The following is a 21412-nucleotide window of genomic DNA, read 5'->3' as shown; positions in this document are numbered from 1 at the left end:
ACAGGCTTTGGTCAAACTCTCTGCTGGTGTCATCACAGAGTCATCGCACCTATGACAATTGAACCAGGAGCAGGAAGAAAGTTTTCTAACAGAACTTGACTGTCTCTGATAGAACTGAGTAACTCTATCAGTTTAAACCAGAGTCCCTAAACATTGGAGCAGAATCAGTGAAGATCTGTCAGCAGGTTGGAAATTCATCTTGGCTGATTGCAGCTCAGTGATTCCTCTTTGATGTCACAGTTTGTCACATGTGCAGCAAACTAACTGCAGCTGACATGAACTGAATGGTCTCAGTTGAAGTGAGCTGCAGAGAAACACAACATACTGATATTCAGTGTGAAGCTTTGACTGGAAACACACAGAAAAACAACATCCTGGAAGAATGGCAGCTTCCATCTTTAAAGGACTGGAAGAGGAAGAAGTTTCCAAGTAATCATTTTGACACTCAACACAGATGCACTGAGGAACAAAAACTTGGTGAAGAACCTCCAAAAAAAAACCCAAATCCAGGATGCAGAGGTTCTTCAGTGAATGTGGTGTTGAAGGTGTGGAGGTGGATCAGTGTGTCAGAGGAGACTCTGTAGAAGGACAGAGTGCCAGCAGGACGGTCCACATACACTGCTGCTCTGTTAGAGACGGAGGAGGAGGAGGAGGAGGGGATAGATGTTCCTCTGTTATTGTGACTGACATAATAATGAACATCATCGTCAGAGCAGATCAGACTCCAGGACTGATGATTCCGTCCAAACACAGAGTCATTACCACTTCCTCTCCGTTTTATTCCTCTGTAACTCACTGATATAGAAACCTTTCCATCCCACTTGACTTCCCAGTAACAGCGACCAGTCAGAACATTTCCACACAGCAGCTGAGGCCACTCATCAAATCTGTCTGCATGATCAGGATAAGAGTAAACCCCAAGCACATGTGTCATGTATTTGTTGTTGTCAGACAGTTTCAGGCTTTTGTTCACTGTGTTTGTGTCGATTGTGAGTTGACAGGAATCTGATGGAGAGAACAAACACAATCCAGCTGCAGTTATTGATCTATCATTTGTTCACTTTGATCAATGAGTGATGTGACAGTGTGAAGATGGTTGGATGTCATGAATCAGATGAAGAACATACTTACACTTCCTCAGACCTGGAGTCAACCATCGTTCTCCAGCAGGCTCCACCCTGAAAGGAGGAGGGGGGTCAGAGCAGCACAGTCTCTTTCAGCATGCAAACATTGACATTACATGGCACACACACACACATTGTTCTACACTGAAAAAGAAACAGGAAAACATCTGGACACATACATTTGAACACAGTGTCTCTAAAATCCTATCCTGCATTTGCAAGAATCCACAATAGTTTGAATTTATTCTTTTCATCAGTATCAACTGAATCAACCAGGAGGTGGAGGAGACCATACATCAATCTTTGAAACTGCAGCTGTTTTATATTGCTGCACCTGGGTTTAGAATCACACTGCTGTGGCTGGAGTATATTTAGAACTTGTAGTTCTGAAGTGACTAATGAGTTCTGCTGAGAAAGGAAGTTCAGATGTTGGAGGGTAGGTGTTCACATGAGAGACATAAGACATTTTAGGGCACTACTCAGGAACTTGTCAACCACACTGGGATCATGCTTGTTCAGATGTTTTGCTTCGCTCCATGAGGACAGATTCAGGGTAACTTAGTAATAGTTTGATTTTCAGCAGCTTTCAAAAAACTTCTGGGCTGCTGACCAAAAAAAAAAAAAGAAAAACAAAGATTATACACAGTAAGAAAAGGCTTAAGCTGTTATAATACTACCAGATGAAATGACACCAAAGCCTTCGGAGTGGCCGCTGCTGGGATGTGAATTTTGGCACTCGAGGACAAGAATGATGAATGTGCACATGCACTGTCGCTTCTCCCCGCTGAACACTTATTGTATGCTTATTGTGTACAGTAACAACAACATTCATTTTGACAATCCATAAAGACGCTGTGGTGCATTTCTTGTTTTATTCTAAAATATAGTGTTTCTACTTTCCTTCATTCACTTTTCTCCCTTCCTTTCTTTGGCTCATACCAATGAAACCTTTAGAATAAATCTGTCATAGGTCACTTCAGTATATATCCTTTTTTGGGTTTCACTTCACCATCGATTGCCTTTGTTGTCAAGCTTAGTCGTTTTCTTTCCTGGTGTTTGTGCTAAAGGTATTATTCTCTGAAAAGCCTCCAGCTGATCCAAAATGCTGCAGCCAGAGTTCTGATGAGAACTAACAGCAGAGATCATGTTTCTCCAGTTTTAGCTTCTCTTCATTGACTCCCTGTTAATTTCAGAAAATAATTTAAGATTCTTCTCCTCACATATAAAGCTCTTAATGACCGAGCTCCATCATATCTTAAAGGGGAAGTCTGGTATTTTTAAACCTAGACCTTATTTCTGGCATGAAATACATTCATCTACTCACCGAGAGAAGTTTGGTGAAAGTCAGCATCCTTCGGAAGTTCCCCTTTAAAGATCTCACTGTAAGATATTTTCCTAACAGAGCACTTTGCTCTCAGACTGCAGGTTTCCTTGTTGCTCCCAGAGTTTCTAAAAGTAGAATGGGAGGCAGAGCCTTCAGTTATCAGGCCCCTCTCTGTGGAACCAGCTGCCAGTTTGGCTTCAGGAAGCAGACACGTCTCTATCTTCAAGATTAGGCTTAAAACTTTCCTTTCTGATATAGCTTATAGTTAGGGATGGCTCAGGTTATCCTGAAACATCCCATAGTTAAGCTGCTATAGGGTTAGACTGCTGGGGGACCTCATCTGTCACACCTTTCCTCACTTTTTCCCCTGTTTAATTTCTCAAATGATACTATGTACATGTGACATTATTGAGGTGTTAACTTGTGTTTCCCTGTTCCAACAGGTATCATTTGAATTGTGTTAAGGTGTTTTCCCCCCTCTTTTCTGTCTTCTCAAACCCCAGCTGGTCAAGGCGGATGGCCACCCTTCCTGAGTCTGGTTCTGCCAGAGGTTTCTTCCTGTTAAAAGGAAGTCGTTCCTTTCCACAGTCGCCACAGAAATGCTCAGGACAGGAGATTGGACTGAAGACAAGTTTCGGTGCAATCTGTTGGTTTCCTTAGCTAGGATGTTGTTTTTTGAATTGGCTCTATATGAATTAATTGGATTATTTTGTAATTGATTAATTGGATTTCATTGGATTATGATTACAATGAATTGAACTCCAGTTGGGTTGAATTGGACTGTATCATTTAAGTGCTTTGAGATGACATTTGTTGTAATTTGGCGCTATATAAATAAAACTGAATTGAATTCTATTTTTCTTCCTTTATGCCCACACCTTGACATGCTTGTTGTGCTCTCTGTGGTTCTGATTAATGTGATTGTTTCTTTCTCTTCTTCCTACTCTGTATCTGCTATCGTTTCTGCTCTTGTCAATTTCTCATGTTTACCGTAGTTGAATTAAATAAACTGCAATTCTGTCTCTGATCTCAACATCTGCATCTATTACTGCTGGAAAAAAAACACCCACACCATGAAACATGAGGGGAGGGGTTTAGTGAAGATTAGACATCAAGACTCTTTCTGAGGTTGTAACAGGATTGTCCATACCTGAGAGTTTCCAGTTTACAGCGGGAATCCTTCTGTTTAGCAATCAGCAGCTTCACTCCTGAGTCTCCTGGATGGTTGTAGCTCAGGTCCAGTTCTCTAAGATGGGAGGGGTTGGTGGTCACAGCTTCAGCCAGAGAAGCACAGCCTTCCTCTGTGATCAGACAGCCTGACAGGCTGCAGAAACACAAAACAACACAGGGGAAATTTAAATGGACCAATTATGAAATCCCTCTGTCTGCTGGGATGGGTTTCTGGGTCTTCTGTATTAGTGTGGGGGACTTGGCATGGGTGTCTTCCGTCCATCTCGACGGTTGCTGGGACGACTCTGCTCCTTGGCTGGGGTCGGCTTGTCCTTGGGGTCGGCTGGGTGGGCGCCCTCAACCCGCTCCAGGGGTTCATGGAAGGACTGCAGACGGGGGGGTCTTGGTGACTGGTGGGGGGTGTGGGGTTGGGATTGGTGAGGGGGCCTGGCAGAGGGGCTGTGGTGTGAAGCAGCAACTCTGTGGACTGAGTGAGAAACATCTCATAGTTGGATATTTTCCCAACTGAACACTTTGCTCTCAGGCTGCAGGTTTACTTTTCGTTCCCAGAGTTTCTAAAAGTAGAATTGGAGGCAGAGCCTTCAGTCATCAGGCCCCTCTCTGTGGAACCAGCTGCCAGTTTGACTTCAGGAAGCAGACACCCTCTCTACCTTTAAGATTAGGCTTAAAATTTTCCTTTCTGATTAAGTTTATAGTTAGGAATGGCTCAGGTGACCCTGAAACATCCCATAGTTATGCTGCTATAGGCCCAGACTGCTGGGGGACCTCCCATGATGCACCTCTCCCCCCTCTGCTTACTTTTCTCTCCATATTCATATGACATTGTTGTCATTAACTTGTGTTTCTCTTTCTCAGCAGGTATCTCTGGCCTGGTGTTATGGTGCTTGTTGTCCCCTCTTTCCTGCCCTCTCAACCCCCAGATGGTCGAGGCAGATGGCCGCCCTTCCTGGTTCTGGTTCTGATGAAGGGTTTTTCCTGTTAAAATGGAGTTTTTTCTCTCCACAGTCGCCTCGTGCACGCTCAGGACGGGAGATTGGATCAAAGTGAACTTTCAGTGCAATAACACTACAGATATCATCACTTTGTTCCAGTACAGTGTGTCCACATTTAAAGAAGGTTTGATACTCACATTTAGAGGAAAAAACAGCTCATATTTCTGTAAAGTAGTTTACTTTGAGTATGTGATGGATCTGTGTTTTAGGACAAATCTACAGGAATGGAAAGGAGTTAAAGTAAAATAGCACTTTGGTATTTCTTCGAACTGTGTGTGTTATATTTCATTATCTTCATTATCAGAATTATTTAAGCCAGATCATCAGAAGGCAGAACAGATCAAACTGTTTCATTGATCAAGGTACCTGGAAGCTGTTTTTTCATCCATTTAAGCCAGAATTATATCATCTCTCAGCTGAAAAGTTCATGAATCCTTACCTGAGTGTTTCCAGTCTGCAGTTTGGACTCTTCAGTCCAGCAGAAAGCTGCTTCACTCCTGAATCCTGCAGGTTGTTGTTACTCAGGTCCAGTTCTGTCAGACTCAAGGACTTGGAGCTGAGAGCTGAGGACAGAGCTGCACAGCTTCTCTTTGAGAGGTTACAGTCACTCAGCCTAAAGAGACAATAGGAGAAGAAAGAGTTTTTTTCTCTTCAATGAAAATTTTAGTTGTGTACAAAAAAACAAATCCCAACTTACAAATTAACTTACAAAGCCTTGGGGGATTCTTTTACCACTGGCAGAAGGTGTAACACGGCCTCCTCTGAAGCAGAGTATTTCTTCAGGTCAAACACATCCAGATCTTTTCCTGATGACAGTAAGATGAAGGCCAGAGCTGACCACTGAGCAGGAGACAGTTTATCTGTGGAGAGACTTCCTGAACTCAGGGACTGTTGGATCTCCTCCACTAGAGAACAATCATTCAGTTCATTCAGACAGTGGAACAGATTGATGCTTCTCTCTGCAGACAGATTCTCACTGATCTTCTTCTTGATGTAATCAACTGTTTCCTGATTGGCCTGTGAGCTACTTCCTGTCTGTGTCAGCAGGCCTCGTAGGAGACTCTGATTGGTCTGCAGGGAAAGACCCAGGAGGAAGCGGAGGAACAGGTCCAGGTGTCCATTTGGACTCTGTAAGGCCTTATTCACAGCACTCTGGTAGAAGAGAGTCTCTTCTTCTATTTTAGATATATTTAAGATTGCTTGTTTTTCCAGCAGGTTGACTCCAGAGTTGATGAAGGTCAGATGTACATGAACGGCAGCTAGAAACTCCTGAACACTCAGATGGATGAAGCAGAACACCTTCTCCTGGTACAGCCCTCTCTCCTCTTTAAAGATCTGTGTGAACACTCCTGAGTACACTGAGGCTGCTGAGTTATCGATGCCACACTCTGTCAGGTCTGATTCATAGAAGATCAGGTTTCCTTTCTGCAGCTGCTCAAAAGCCAGTTTTCCCAGAGACTCAATCATCTTCCTGCTCTCTGGACTCCAGTGTGGATCTGTCTCAGCTCCTCCATCATACTTGACCTTCTTCACTTTGGCCTGAACCACCAGGAAGTGGATGTACATCTCAGTCAGGGTCTTGGGCAGCTCTCCTCCCTCTCTGGTTTTCAGCACATCCTCCAGAACTGTAGCAGTGATCCAGCAGAAGACTGGGATGTGGCACATGATGTGGAGGCTTCGTAATGTCTTGATGTGGGAGATGATCCTGCTGGCCTGCTCCTCGTCTCTAAATCTCTTCCTGAAGTACTCCTCCTTCTGTGGCTCAGTGAACCCTCTGACCTCTGTCATCATGTCAACACAGACAGGGGGGATCTGATTGGCTGCTGCAGGTCGTGTGGTTATCCAGAGGCGTGCAGAGGGAAGCAGTTTCCCCCTGATGAGGTTTATCAGCAGCACATCCACTGAGGTGGACTCTGTAACATCAGTCAGGGGCTCCTTGTTGTGGAAGTCCAGAGGAAGTCGACACTCATCCAGACCGTCAAAGATGAACACAACCTGGAACTCTTCAAAGCTGCAGATTCCTGCTTCTTTGATTTCAGTAAAGAAGTGATGAACAAGTTCAACCAAGCTGAACTTTTTCTTCTTTATTACATTCAGCTCTCTGAAAGTGAATGGAAACATGAAGTGGATGTCCTGGTTGGCTTTGCCTTCAGCCCAGTCCAGAGTGAACTTCTGTGTTAAGACTGTTTTCCCGATGCCAGCCACTCCCTTTGTCACCACTGTTCTGATTGGTTCATCTCTTCCAGATGGGAGTTTAAAGATTTCTTCGTGTCTGATGGTTGTTTCTGCTTTCCTGGATGCTGTTTCAATCTGTCTGACCTCATGTTCTTCATTGACCTCTCCAGTCCCTCCCTCTGTGATGTTGAGCTCTGTGTAGATCTGATTCAGAAGGGTCCGATTTCCTGCCTTAGCAACTCCCTCAAACACACACTGGAACTTTGTCTTCAACTTAAATTTAATTTTGCGTCGACAGACTGCTGCAAGATATCCTGAATGAACACAATACTTTTTTTAGTATGCATGACAGTTTACTTAAGGAATTATTTATATTTAAACTGGTCAGTCTCTTGAGAATTTTGCAAATGTGCCATTTATGCAGCAAGCTCAATGTTTAGAAATATCCTCTTACTGTTCTGCAGACGCTCAGCCAATTCCTCCTGCTTTATTCCTCTAAGGAAGTGTAGTGTGAATCTCAGAAATGCCTCTCTTGTGCTCTTTTTCTCCCTATTCTTGAGTTCATGTCGGCACTTGTCAGGATACTCTAAATAGCAGGAAAAAAAATAGGGTGGTAACATTGTAGCCTCGGTTTTGAGAGTTTACACAAATGGTCCCCAAACTACAGCCGGATACAGCTGGATACGGCCGCTACTAGATTTTTTATGGCACTCCGTTATGTATTCCATCCCTCCCGCACTGGACTTCAACACAACCAACGTTATTTATCCGTGTTCATTCTCTATTGCAATTCCAAACAAGTACAAGCATTGTATTGTTAAATAAGCTGAGAAATGGTAAATTATACTCATTATTTGCAAAATAAGTTTTGCAATATGTAGGCCTATTGATTCATTGATTAACAATCTGAAAGAAGTTGTGTAACTTTCAATTGTCAAAACAACATGTGTTAGCCTACCTGTTGAAATGCAAAATAAGTTCTGTAATAGGTGATTTATGGAGTCTAAGCCATGGTTTTATTTGGCATTAAAATGTTCTTAATTGTTAATCACTCTTGTAATTTTTTATGCCAAATAGAATTGAGTTCACAAATGTTGGAATAAACAAGATACAAGTTCTTCTACTTTTGTTGTTAGCTTCTGTAGCCAAATTATATATCGCCGGCACACAAGGCACCAACAATATATATTTATAGCGGACACATGTAGCGTGATGTGATAAGATATAAGGATTTATCCGAAAGTTCTCACTATCTGAATAAGCCTTATTTAACCTCGTTTTAGGGCACCACCTTCAATCGAAGGAAAAGACAGAACCTTACGATTCTGGTATGTTAAATTAACAATCAATTATTAATTAATGACTAATAAATTCCAGTCTCATATTGTCGCTACTCGTGAATTCTCATTTTGTTGGACTCACACATACGTAAAGAACACATACACAAAAGCCGGTTGATTTTATATATGTATATATATATGAACCATTTATTACAATGATATGACCAAAGACATGAACCTTAAGACAACAGAAGAAATGCTTTGAATATCGATGATTATATAAGAAACACTTAGTGAATTGAAAAGAACTAAGGGAAAGGGGATGGATGGATACCGGAATCATTCAAATAGTCGAGCTTTGTTACTATTTGAATTTAAAGGCTATCAACTTGGGTTAGTTTATCATTTTAACAGCAAATTCTCTCGACATCCACCGCATACCGTCTGAAATGTAAGAACAGGGCAGATTTTACGGCCAGGTAAGCTCCGAACCACAGGTGATCGCCAGCGGGTCCCACTGGGTCTCTCTCGGTTCCGCGTCTCGCGGCCTTCATTGTGGTTGACTTTCAGGGACTGGACCGGTCGCTTTCATGCGCTGGAGATGAAGCCTTTCTTCTGATAGCTTGAAGACAAGCGGGTGGGGTGTCTGAATTCACAGCAAATAATGATAAAACTGTCCAAGGATGGAGTTGGTTTTGGTTGCCGACCAACTCTGATGAGGTGAACTTAAATTCGCCAAAGATTGACAGAAAGGTTGACAAGCTGAACGCTGGCTCCTTTTTCTGATCAAAAATAGGTGAGGAGGCTGCAGCAGCAGAGTTTAAAACGTGCTATAGAGAGGAGACAGGATGACGGATGAACAAAAACGCAAAATGTATCTTTCTACTACATTCTTCTCTTTCTGTCTTTGTTCGGACCTTCTTCTTCCATCTCATCTTCCTCTCCTGCCATTTCCAAAGACTGTCCGCCAGACTCTCATTCCATCAATTAGAGCTCTCTGCTCTTCATCTTCTCTACTGATCTGGACCTTCAATATACTCTTTCAATATTCCGTCCATGTTCTATTTAAGAACTTATGCGAACTGGGCAATAACTCTGACTTTTCCTCGCGGGTTCCGGAGTTTGATTCGCGGAGGCGGGGGATGACGTAGGCCTACGCTACACTTTCAGCCAATGATATGCCTGAAACTGTTGTGACGTCTGCCTGGGCGTATTTTGTAAGGCGACCTGCAAGGAGGTTTGCCTCAAAGCAATTCGACTCCTGCATTCCTCCGTCTCATAAACATTTGTTCAGAGGATTCTAAAACACCATAACTTGTTAAGATATAAAGGATATAGCATAAACTTAGGATATAAAGACATAAAAACAACATAACATAACATGATGGTTATGAGTCTCAAAATTCAGATGGATATCTGTAAAGTTATGAAGTATGAATAACGAACCAACCAATGTTATTTGTGTTATAGTTGTTGTTATCTGTGTTAAACACAGAATACAATAAGAAACAGCTGATTATTGGTTAATAGTTGCATTATTTCATATAAATGTCACATGTCATATGCAAGTTGTTGACTTAATTTTGGATTTAACTATTCAGTACTACGAACCACTCGGGGGCAATGTGGCTCCATAGGATGATTAGTAATTTTCCAAAATAATAATATCTTCTGTATCGTTCCACGTACAATCATGAAAAAGGTATTAAAATGCAGCTTGTGATATCACTGAGAACATGAAAGAACTTGTACAAAGATACAAAGCACATTTAATACAGTTTCAAGATTCAATTAAAAAGTGATTCAGGGTGAGATCCTTTTGAGAGATCCATGCAGCGGCTGTCTCTGGCTTGAATCAGAATCAGGGCAAACTGTCACCATTGTTTACTTTGAACCATATAGGGTCGGAGGGGTCCTGTTCTGGTTTGCCCCAATACTCTCCTGAGAGGGTCCATTGTTTGTTCAGCTTAGTTAGCACCAAGCTATTAATGCATTTATCTAAATTTATGGCACAGGTCTGTGGAAAGAGGGGCTGAGAAAACTCCCCCAAAATGCTTTTGTGGGCAAAGGTGGTTGTAAATTTCTCTTCTTTGATGTAGAATCCCCCATCTGGTATTTCCACACTGACCATCCCCACAAAAGAATGTTGCAGTCATTTAAAATCTTAAGTTTGTATTAAATTCCACACTTGAGTTCGCTACACTTCATTGTAAATTTCATTATAATGGCAACAAACTGCAGACATACCTGCTGCAGCAGCACCAGTCAGTGCTTCATTCTCATCTTGATCAAACGTTTTTTCTGTTGGGGACAATTCATGGATTAACTTGAATTGTTATTTAAACAATATAGCATTTGTAGACTGTGTGTAATGAAGCAGGTTTTTCATGTTTTTCTCTTCCTATGACAGACCTTCATTTCTTCTGACTTTCTGTAGAATCCTCTCCGTCACCTCTCTGGTATCTGTGCTGTACACATGCACCATTATATCCACCGTGTCCAGCCTATCAGCGTTCTCCAGTCGACACTTTTTGATTGGTTTGAAGCCATCTGTTGACTCATCAACATTCTGTAGGCACCACTGGAAGTATTTAAACTGCTTTGTTCCCAAATTCTCCAACATGTCCAGAAGCCAGTGTTTTAAAGTTGCATCTGTCTCCATTTTCTAAATGAAATAAGAAAATACAGTTAATAATGTACTTTTCTCCACAACTGATTAAAAATCATTTACATCATCTACAACTCCATACAATGAACAATTAAAACATGTGTCATTTGAGGAATAAAAATTATACTTATAGATAAACTGAACTTTTTTCACCATAACTTTGTAAATATCAGTTCAGTAACTGTCACGATTTACGTTCTGTTTCATGTCTTGCCTCGTCATTTCCTGTTTTATTTTGAAATCACTAGCTTCCTCTTGTTCCAGGTACCTTGCCCTTCGTCCTGTGTCAAGCGTCTGATTGTCTTCCCTGATTCCCATGTGTTTCCACCTGTTCCCCTTGGTCCATCATGTTCTCAAATAGTCTGTGTCTCCCTTTGTCCTGTGCCAGTATGTTGCGTTCTGTTTCGACCTGCATAACTCGCCTCATGATTCACAGCCACAGCCATAGCCTTGCCTCGAGCCTGCAGTCGAGCGACTCTCCTGCAGACCATATTTATTTGTAAATTATTCATAGTCAAAGTTTATGTATTTACTAATCCACGGTAAGTTTCATAGCTCTGTTCTGTTCCTCCATTTTTGGAGAGTTTTGATTAGTAAACGTTTCACAGTCCTCTCCGATTAGTGGAGCTTTGCGTTCGGTTAAAATATTAATGTTTCATAGCTCCTCCCCTAGCAGAGCGATTTTGTGTTTTCGTTTTTTTTGAAGGATCTTGTGCACCACCGTTAAAGCTGCGTTTTACGTTCACAGTTTAAGTTTTATAGTGCCTCAGTTTTTTGGAGAGGGTCCTTTGTTTAAATCTGCCTCATTAGGAGAGCGTGACTTTGTTTTGATATCTTTCATAGATTTTCTGTTTTCCTCCCAACATGGAGAGATTTCTGTTTATGTTAACTTTCATAGCTGCACTCATCCTCAGACATATTTACTGAGGAGAATGCTTAGGATTTTCACAGATCATTTGCTCTGTGAGGAGATCCTCACCCTGCCTTGCCTTGCTGTGCTTTGTTTATTTAATAAACAGCTTTGAATCTGAAACGACCCTGCACTTGTATCCTGAGGCCGTGACAGTGAATAGTTACACATGAAGAGAGTCAATTATTTCAATCAATCAGTACAACTTTAATTATAAACACCTTTCATGATGCTTTTTGTTGTGTCTCGTCAAATGTGTTGAAGTTTTCATTTGAAATTGTATGTCATTTGGATAATGAGAAGTCTCGTCTGCCACTTCCTGTTTTATTTCAGACCATGACTTACTCCCTTTGTGTGGTTGTCTTCCCGCCCAGATTTTTTTTTTCGCCTGTGTTCCTCCTCATGTATAATAGTCCTGTCTCCCTAGTCTCGTATCCAATTTGTCTTGATTGTCTGTCAAGTGAGTTAAGATATGAAATATTATTAGATTAAGATGATCTTTGTTGTGATCCTCCCTGTGAGCGTCTTTAGTTTTTTTTTAGATAAACTCTTTTTTTTTTTACATACCTTCCTTGAGTTGTGCACTTTGAGTTCTCATCTGCCAAAGGTTGTTACCCTTTGTAGCTCAAATAATAAATAAAAAAAAATATGTCAAAAGCCCCAGCATTCTCTCTAAATAATTACAACAAGGTAAAAAGGTGTGAGCAGAAGTAAAAGGAATATCAATTCCAATATAATCCATGTCAGAATGGTGGCCTTTAGTAGGCATTAAAAGCATTAACATCTTCTGTTCCACAGACGTGGACCGTAGGAACAGGAAGTTGGCTCACCCTGGGTTTTAGTTCTGACTTTATGGATCAATAAAGAACCCAGAAGACCTGAGGGTTCTCACAGGCTCAGTTCTGATAAACAGTCAGGACTGACACCATTAAGAGCCTTAAAACTAAAAATAAATCTTAAATTCTCTTCTGAAGCTGACATGAAGGGATTCTGAAGGGATTTATTGCCAGTAAATGTTGATGTGCTGACAGTTTCTCTCTCTGGGCTTCAGCACCAATAACTAAAACTTCTGTTATGTCCTGGTTGAGCTGTAAAAAATCTTCTTCCATTCATGTTTTAATATTATAAGATAACCTACAGGCCCAGGGTCATGTAAAGCTGGGTGTTATCAGCTTAATTATGGAAATAATGGAAGGCATATAAAGATCAAAAGGTTTTGGACCTAAAATTGAACCTGATTTTTTTTCTATAGCTTTATTTTAAAGCCCATAACAACAATGGTCTTCCCTCATAAATAGTTTATAAAATGCAGATGTTCTAACTTTTTACATTATTTCACTGTCAACATTTTAAATTTTTGGAAAATCAAAACGTTTAGCACCACTTTTCAACATCCCTCAGCATGAGAAAATCTAAAGATTACTGCAGCTGCCTGTCAGGAGCTAAAAAAAAACAAACTCAGAAACATGAACTCAGTGCTGTATGACTTCCATCAGGGCTGTCCCAGCATTTATCCTGATCCTGAGAGATCACATCGTCAGATCTGTGCACCTGGAGACTGCAGAGACAGAGAAGATCCCATCATGATTAACTGTTTAGCTTTATCTTAAACTGCAAAGTCTTTGTTATATGTTCCATGTAATCAGTAGAACTGGAGAAGACTCTCAGCTCTCATGTCGACAAATATCTAGATTTAATTTAACAGGTAATATTGTTGTTAGTATCGTTTTAAATGGTTAAATAATGAAACTACTTATTACAGAAGCTTTGTATGTCACCATATCATATTTATTGATGTATTGAGGTTGTAATTGTTTAGGTTGCTCAGCTGATAAGTTTTACTTTCATCAATAACATCACATCATGACCAGGAATAAGCAGAATTAGCTCATGTTGTTCAGAAAATTCTAGTGTTTCATCTGTCCTGATTTTACAAGATAATCAATTGTTGCACATAAAAAAATGTTTGAAATATCTCATCAAACAATATATCAATTTGAAATTAAAAATACAAGCTCGAAGCTGTTCACTGAGGGCACGTAATGCTCTTTAACTCAGTACAAAACACTGATGTGTTGAACTTGACTGCATGAATTTACAGGAAATTTATTTTGGGATGGGGGGACGATTCCTGACTGTTGTTTGTGCTTACACACCAAACAGCAGTTCAGAGTACCCACCCTTTTTGGAGTCCCTGGGGGAGGCACTGGAGAGTGCTCCAGTAGGAGACTCCCTCTTTCTGCTACGGGAATTCAAGGCAATGACAGTGAAACCTGGAAGGGGGTGATTGGGAGGAACGGCACCCCCAGAGTGGTGTTCTGTTGTTGGACTTCTGTTCTCGTCATGGACTGTCCATAACAAACACCATGTTCAGGCACAAGGGTGTCCATATGTGCACTTGGCACCAGGACACCCTAGGCCCATGCACCGTCAACCCCGTGTATGGTGGGGACAGGGCTCTGCTGACCTCAACGTTGTGAGGTCGGTGGGGGGAATACTTCGAGGCCCTCCTCAATCCTACCGACACACCCTCAGATGAGAAAGCAGAGTTGGAGAGCTCGGAGATGGAGCCTCCCATTTCTGGGGCTGAGGTTGCCGAGGTGGTCAAAAAGCTCCTCTGTGGCAAGGCCCCAGTGGTGGATGGGGTCCGTCTGGAGTTCCTCAAGGCTCTGGATGTTGCAGGGCTGTCTTGGCTGTCCTCGGAGGGTGTGTTCCAACTACAGCAGGATCACACTCCTCAGCCTCCCTGGTAAGGTCTATTCAGCGGTCCTGGAGAGGGGGACCCGTGGGATAGTCGAATCTCGGATTCAGGTGGTGCAGTGTGGTTTTTGTCCTGGCCGTGGAACAGTGGACCAGCTCTGCACCCTCAGCAGGGTCCTGGAGGGTGCATGGGAGTTCGCCCAACTGGTGTACATGTGTTTTGTAGACAAGCGTTCGACTGCAGTCAGTGTTGCATTATTTTGTCAGTGATATGAGGTAATTTATATGGTTGTATCGGCAGTGGTGACGGCGTGAGGGGTGCTCCAGGAGTATGAAGTGCCGGACCCCTTGATGAGTGGTTTTTCAGTGTCTATATGACCTGTGTCAGAGTTTGGTCCTCATTGCCTGCGGTAAGTCGGAAGTGTTACCGGTGAAGGTTGGACTCCGTCAGGGCTGCACTTTGTCACCGATTCTGTTCATAATTTTTATGGACAGAATTTCTAGGTGCAGCCAGGGCGTTGAGGGGTTCGATTTGGCGACCTCAGAATTGGGTCTCTGCTTTTTGTGCATGACGCGGTTCTGTTAGCGTCTTTGGGGCGTGACCTCTCACTAGAGCGGTTCACAGCCGAGTGTGAAGCATCTGGGATGAGAATCAGCACCTCCAAATCCTAGACCATGGTCCTCAGCCAAAAAAGGGTGGAATGCCCTCTCCGGGTTAGGAATCCTTCCCCAAGTGGAGGAGTTCAACTATCTCAGGGTTTTGTTTACAAGTGGGGGACGAATGGAGTGGGAGATTGACAGGCTGATCGGTGCAGCGTCCGCAAAAATGCTGGATCTGCATGAGTAGTGGGTAGTGACCGAAAGAACGAGATAGCGAATACAAGCGGCCAAATGGGCTTCCTCTGCAGGGTGTTTGGACTCTCCCTTAGATATAGGGTGAGAAGCTCAGTCATCCGGGAGGGACTCGGAGTAGAGACGTTGCTCCTCTGCATCAAGAGGAGTCAGATGAGGTGGCTCAGGCATCTGGTTAGGATGCCTCCTGGACGCCTCTCTTGTGAGGCACGTCCCACTGGGAGGAGCAAAATATGACGTTAGATGTTTTAGTTTTTGTGTTGATCGTGTTCTGTGGATTTCTGTGTTCTGTTTCATCTTGAAATTAGTTTACTTTTGCACGTCAGTCAATTTCCTTCCCGTTTCATTTTGTTTCCTCAATCCCTTGTGCATTTTATTTAGTTCTGCTTCTGCTTCCCTCCTGGTTACTGTTACTGATTGTATTAGTCATCGCCTCCCTCAGCACATGTATGAGCAGGGCTGCTCATTGTTGCTGCTCTGTGTTTGTGCCGGCCGATGATGAAGTTCTCATTCCTCTGACTCCTGCATGTGAATCTGGGTCCTTCTTCATCTACGAGCCAGTTAAGTTTAAATCACTAATTAGATCACTAGAATTATCAGAGGTATCCTGAATTACTTGTTTTACTGATGTTCCTATTAAAGTTTTGCACATGAAGGACCACAATAACTGCTCAGCAGATGCAAATAGTTATTCAGGGGAAGCTCTCATACAATCAAGTCCACGTGGAGCAACAAACTGTGGGGTAGATAATCATCAGCAGAGAGCCACACATGCACCGTCTGATAGTTTTTACATTTTCATACCCCACTAAAGCCACTTCACTGCAGAAAGAGACAGTTCTTTACATTTCACCACCACCAAACACAAACACAACTCAGCTCACTGAGGCAGAATATTGATCCTAAACTGATTAAAATCCTCTCTGTGGTCACTCTGGAAGGACACAGCTGGCTCCAGTTCCAGCACTGGGAGAAGTTTGCTGCTGATGGTTTGATGTGAGAGCTGATAGAAGAGGAAACACAAATTCATCCGCACATCAACTCACATCCCCCTCTCCATCGTTTAGGCTGTAAAAAGATTAGCTGCTGTACTTCCATCAGTCCACTAGATGAAGGCATGGAGCAGCTCAGACATCATGATCCTGATGATGATGATGATGATGATGATGATGATGATGATGATGAAACATTTCCATTCACTGACACACACTGATTATCTGAACCTTCAGCATGGTGATAAATCTGATATCTGAAACACTCTGATGGGCTGAATGCAGGACTGAACTGTACATGAACAGCTACACTGTAGATAAGTAGCAGCAGGACTCCAGAAATCCATCCTGCAGGATCACTGCAGACTGACAGGAACCACCAGGGGGCGCTCACTGCTCTCTGTTAAATACTATTCACCCACTGATGAGTCCACATGATCACACACAGAGGCTCCAGACACACCTGAATTATGATCCCTCATAAAACAGATTGAGTGTCAGAGTCCAACAGGGTCAGAGTCCAGGATTAACCTGGATCTCATGTCAGGACTCAGAGTTTTATTGTAAGTGTGTTCAGAGAGCAGTTAGCAGAGGAAATGTCTCTCTGCTTGGAGAAATGAATTAAATGAATCAAAGTGTCACTTACTCAGTTTCTTCCATGAACTTCTTCTCTCTGCAGCTCTCTGCTGTGTAGGTCTGTGTAGAAGAAGAGGAAATCCTCTGCTGCTTCTGCGACATCAGTCCTCTGTGTCTGCAGGCTGCCGTCACTCTGAAACTCTGCAAACCATAAAAGAGTCTTAAAGTGATCAGAGGTCAGCTGCTGCAGCTTTATATGACTTTAGTTCATCAATAATTAACCTGCAGAGCAAACAGTTTAAACAGAACTGAAGCCTTAAGTCCAATCACTGATCAGCACCTGAACTTAAAAAAACAGAAGAAAACGATTAATTCGTTCATGTTGTTGGAACCAAAACTCTGATGAAGAGAAGACTTCAGAGCAAACTGAAGTGTTTTTGTTCCCAGTTTGTGTGTGAGGGAAAAAGCTTTCAATGCGCTGCGTTCAGGACCAAAGTTGACTCATTTTTGGTGCTAATTCATCTCTTTCAGTGGTCACTGCTGGTACATGAGTTACAGGTGAGATGGTAAACCTGATGTCAGAGAATCAGGTGAAGTTATTGTGACTTATAGAAGCTGCTGGACTGCAGCTAAACACTTCAAATGTTTCTGATAGCAAACATCCAATCAAAAGTGTTCAAAACAAGATAATAAAAATAAGATTAATGATAAACCTTTATGGGCTGGATGGGAATCATGTGAAAGTTTATGATTTATTGATCATTTTCAGTAGGAACTGATAAAAACAGCATGTGGTTAAGATGAGTGGTTTTAGAAGTGATGTTGAATTATTTCCATTGTTGTGAGTAATATTAACGAATCCTGCTGTTGGTGAGAAAATCCCCACCTACTACCTGCCCCGCCCCCATCAGGGGTGGAGCTGTGACTCATTCCAGGTCGCAGCTCACCTGTGTCTTAGTCTGTGGAGAGGAGAGTCCTCTTCTTTAACGCTCTGTTTGAACAAACTGTGAGTCTGAGCTTTGCCTTCAGTAACTTTCCTGTTTGTTTCTGCTCTGTAATGTTTGGGGAACACGTTCACATCTTATTTCAGAACAAATTGTGATCACTCCTGAGTTTGAAGGTCAGTCTACAGGATGTTTACATCGATTAGGTGGATTTAAACTGCTTTTTTCCTATACACTGAAAAAAATGACTTTTTGGTGCGATAAATTCTATTAGAGTAACTGTCATAATTTCTACCTTGTATTTTTAAGATTCAGTAAGAACTGGAGTTTCTTAAGTAAAATTAAACATTTTATTAACGTAACACATGAATTATTATTATTAATTATAACATAACTAAGTTTTGCTTCGGTTTCCTCATATTTTTTAAATGTTTAATAGATGTATGTCCATAAACCTAAAAAATTTACATAAACTTTACTCTGAAAGTGTCGGGTTTCGAAACGCATGCACGACGCATGCGCACAGGAAGTGACACTGCTCCGGACGTTACAGCAGCATCACGCTCAGTAGTGTTGGGAACTTTGACTCTCTTGGCTGAATCGGATAATTTACTCTCGAACAGTAAATTGAACGAATCTTTGAACGAATCATTTCGTTCATTGTTCCAGCAGGTGGCGCTGTAGCCCTACTGTGGGCGTTGCACAAAATGGCCACGGTTCTAAACACTTAACACTGAAGGAAACATAGTTTGCTTCAGCTGAGCTGACAAAATACAATACACAAAATGCCACAAACAATTCAAACCATGTGAAAACCTGGGAAAATACACAATAAGATCTGTATCCTCCCTGCCATTGTTGTTTAAAGCCCGACACTGACTCAGTAGCTGTCACGTGACAGCTGGTAGAGAACAAGTGAATGTAAAACTCACATTGATTTTGACAATTAGTAACACAATTAAGTGAGAAAAAAAGTAACAATAAGTTCCCTAAAATGTTACATAGTGCATTTATTATTATTATTATTAATATTATTATTTTATGATAGAGTATAACACAAAATCAATATGTTGATATAATTTTCAAAAGTATCTATTCACATTATTACATTATCATTTATCTATTTACACACAACACTATACATATCTACGAGAACCGAAGACCACTAATTAATTATGATTTCATGACAAATGAATGAACATCACAAATCAGACATCATTCATTTCCTGTTGTTTCTCAGTCCACAGTAGAGCCCTGTGCGGGACTGTTTTCTTCACCCCGCTGAATTTCTGACCATTACCACCCGTAACGTGTGTGTTACACTCCCGCAAAACTTTGAGAATTTATGCCCGCACAATAATAGAAATGCATTGATTTTGTGTCTTCTCCCGTCCCGCAGGAGAAAACACATAATTTTATAGGTTATTAATAAAGAGATTCACGGACAATTGAGAAACTTCTCCAAATATCACACTTGCCTTGCTTTGTCTTTGTGCTGTAAAGACCTTCTTTGAGCTTCCTTTCCACATCATTTATTGACATCCTGTCGCCAGGCTACATCCCGATCTCACAGTGTTTTTAGCCGCCAGCAGTTGACTCGTGAACGAATCAAAACTGTTTCCTGTGCGAGGAGCCGTAACCCGAGGAGTTGAGTCGAGAACGAATCAAAACTGTTTCCTGTGCAAGGAGCCGTAACCCGAGGAGTTGACTCCTGAACAAATCAAAACTGTTTACTGTGCGAGGAGCCGTAACCCGAGGAGTTGAGTCGAGAACGAATCAAAACTGTTTCCTGTGCAAGGAGCCATAACCCGAGGAGCTGACTCCTGAACGAATCAAAACTGTTTCCTGTGCGAGGAGCCGTAACCCGAGGAGTTGAGTCGAGAACGAATCAAAACTGTTTCCTGTGCAAGGAGCCGTAACCCGAGGAGTTGACTCCTGAACGAATCAAAACTGTTTCCTGTGCAAAGAGCCGTAACCCGAGGAGTTGACTCGTGAACGAATCAAAACTGTTTCCTGTGCGAGGAGCCGTAACCGAGGAGTTGTTTCCTGTCCTGCTGACTAAGCTTATGCAGCTGTCGCCTGCCATGTGGTGAGAGAGGGTACTGCATGGAAATTAATTAATCATTTGTTTCCTGTCGTGCTGACTGAGCTTGGGAGGGCTGCAGTTCTCCCGATAAAAATAACTAAAGTTAGGATATTAAAAAAACACCAATGTAACAGTATAACGTTTATCAACTCATGCCAACATAGTAGAACGTGGTTTTGTTCTCTGCAAAACTTTTGGCGGCAACACTGAAGTAATGCTACATCAGTGAATCAACATTGTGCATTTAGAATGGGGGGGCTGATGAACGTCTGTGCTGTTTCATTTAGCGAGACAAAACAAAATGTTCATTTACATTTGTTCATGTTGCAGTTTATTGCTAATTAAGTCTTATTCAAATATGTTTCTATTTATCAACAGGAAGCAAATCAACTCATCATTTTCATTTTTCAGGCAAGTTTAAAATATTGTATGCATGATAACAAAAAGGCAGGTGTTAAAGTGCCCAAAGGAACAGACACATTCTGAATGCAGTTTTTAAAATTTGATTCTCAACAATATTCTTCTTTTTTGTTGTACATTGTATGCAGGAGGACAGCGGTGTGTTGTCAGTAACCACTTCCTCAAAATACTCGTTGTCCATGGTGCTGATGAGGATCCAGTCAATGTCTCCATCCTTGTCGAAGGTCATGAGATTTTGCCAGGGTGCACAAGTACTGCCAAAGCTTGCTCACTGCTCATGGGACTGATTTATGCCCTGAACTTGGCATACCCTCCCACTTTGTGCTACACTTTTGAAGTCTTTCAAAAACTTTTTCTGGAGCTGGACTTAAGCTGTCCCAAAAAGTAAACAGCTTGAAATTGAAGTTCCGAAATGCATGACATGAGAAAAAAGTGGCATCATGCAAATATAACCTCGTGAAGAAATGCCAATAATTGACACTTGAGTTCTAGTTCATCTTGGTTTGGAAGGTTGGAAGGTTCATCTTGGTTTGGAAGGTTGGAAGGTTCATCTTGGGTTGGAAGGTTCATCTTAGTTCATCTTGGTTTGGAAGGTTGGAAGGTTCAACTTGGTTTGGAAGGTTGGAAGGTTCATCTTGGTTTGGAAGGTTGGAAGGTTCATCTTAGTTCATCTTGGTTTGGAAGGTTCATCTTGGTTCATCTTGGTTTGGAAGGTTGGAAGGTTCATCTTGTTGTGGAAGGTTCATCTTAGTTCATCGTGGTTTGGAAAGTTGCCTGTCATAAATGTCAGTGAAAGGCATTAAAAAAGTTCCTCAGTTCCTCAAACACCTTCCAACAACTGAGGAAGGTGTTGGATGAACACCGAAACGTTTTGGATTTTTTAAGTCTATTGTTGAATAAATTATTTTGAAAGCCTGTCATAAGTGTTTTTCATTTTTGTCAGATAAGGTATCTAGGTTAATTAGTGTCCACAGTAAAGATTGTATCCTTTATCATGGAATGGTTGGACACCTTAAGCTGTTTTGTAGTAATTTGATTTGATTCTGTGGATTTTGTCCCATTTAATGTTTTAATTGCATTCTTAAGAGTGCACTAGTCTAGGGGACTAATTAAAATGTTGAAATCATACTGTTCTGTGTGTAGTGTTTTTTAACGTCAGAAGGCTGATAATTATGTCT

General features: G+C 41.7%; 3 protein-coding genes across 7 annotated transcripts in view; 1 reads left to right on the top strand and 2 right to left on the bottom strand.

The window, feature by feature from the left end:
* Positions 1 to 21412, top strand: part of LOC140290166 (protein NLRC3-like) — a 362014-nt gene that overhangs the window by 127884 nt on the left and 212718 nt on the right. The gene's annotated exons all lie outside the window — the stretch shown is intronic.
* LOC140290202 (NLR family CARD domain-containing protein 3-like) overlaps positions 1 to 21412 on the bottom strand; it is a 556114-nt gene that overhangs the window by 347094 nt on the left and 187608 nt on the right. The gene's annotated exons all lie outside the window — the stretch shown is intronic.
* On the bottom strand, positions 446 to 20463 carry LOC140296046 (NLR family CARD domain-containing protein 3-like). Its single transcript, XM_072379697.1, has 10 exons — positions 20352 to 20463; positions 14063 to 14250; positions 10499 to 10751; positions 10334 to 10387; positions 7261 to 7392; positions 5341 to 7120; positions 5071 to 5244; positions 3599 to 3772; positions 1132 to 1178; positions 446 to 1005 (listed from the first exon to the last, which is right to left on the bottom strand). The coding sequence occupies exons 1-10, from the start codon at positions 20461 to 20463 to the stop codon at positions 446 to 448; spliced, it is 3474 nt and encodes a 1157-aa protein (XP_072235798.1).

This window comes from Leuresthes tenuis, unplaced genomic scaffold (genome assembly GCF_036924035.1).
Source record: "Leuresthes tenuis unplaced genomic scaffold, fLeuTen1.0.hap1 SCAF_1, whole genome shotgun sequence".
Taxonomy (NCBI): Eukaryota; Metazoa; Chordata; class Actinopteri; order Atheriniformes; family Atherinopsidae; genus Leuresthes; species Leuresthes tenuis.
The sequence above is the reverse complement of the archived record's forward strand: the minus strand, read 5'-3'. Positions and strand labels throughout refer to the sequence as shown.

Bases quoted from the DNA above. Each gene is read 5' to 3' on its own strand.
- LOC140296046 (XM_072379697.1), bottom strand. From the start codon at position 20,463: ATGACCTTCGACAAGGATGGAGACATTGACTGGATCCTCATCAGCACC. The intron at 14,251-20,351 runs GTACAACAAAAA...CGGCAACCTCAG, and splicing joins GCTGTCCTCCTGCATACAAT to CCCCAGAAATGGGAGGCTCC. The intron at 10,752-14,062 runs GTGCACATATGG...TATTTCATTTAG, and splicing joins CTAGGGTGTCCTGGTGCCAA to AAAATGGAGACAGATGCAAC.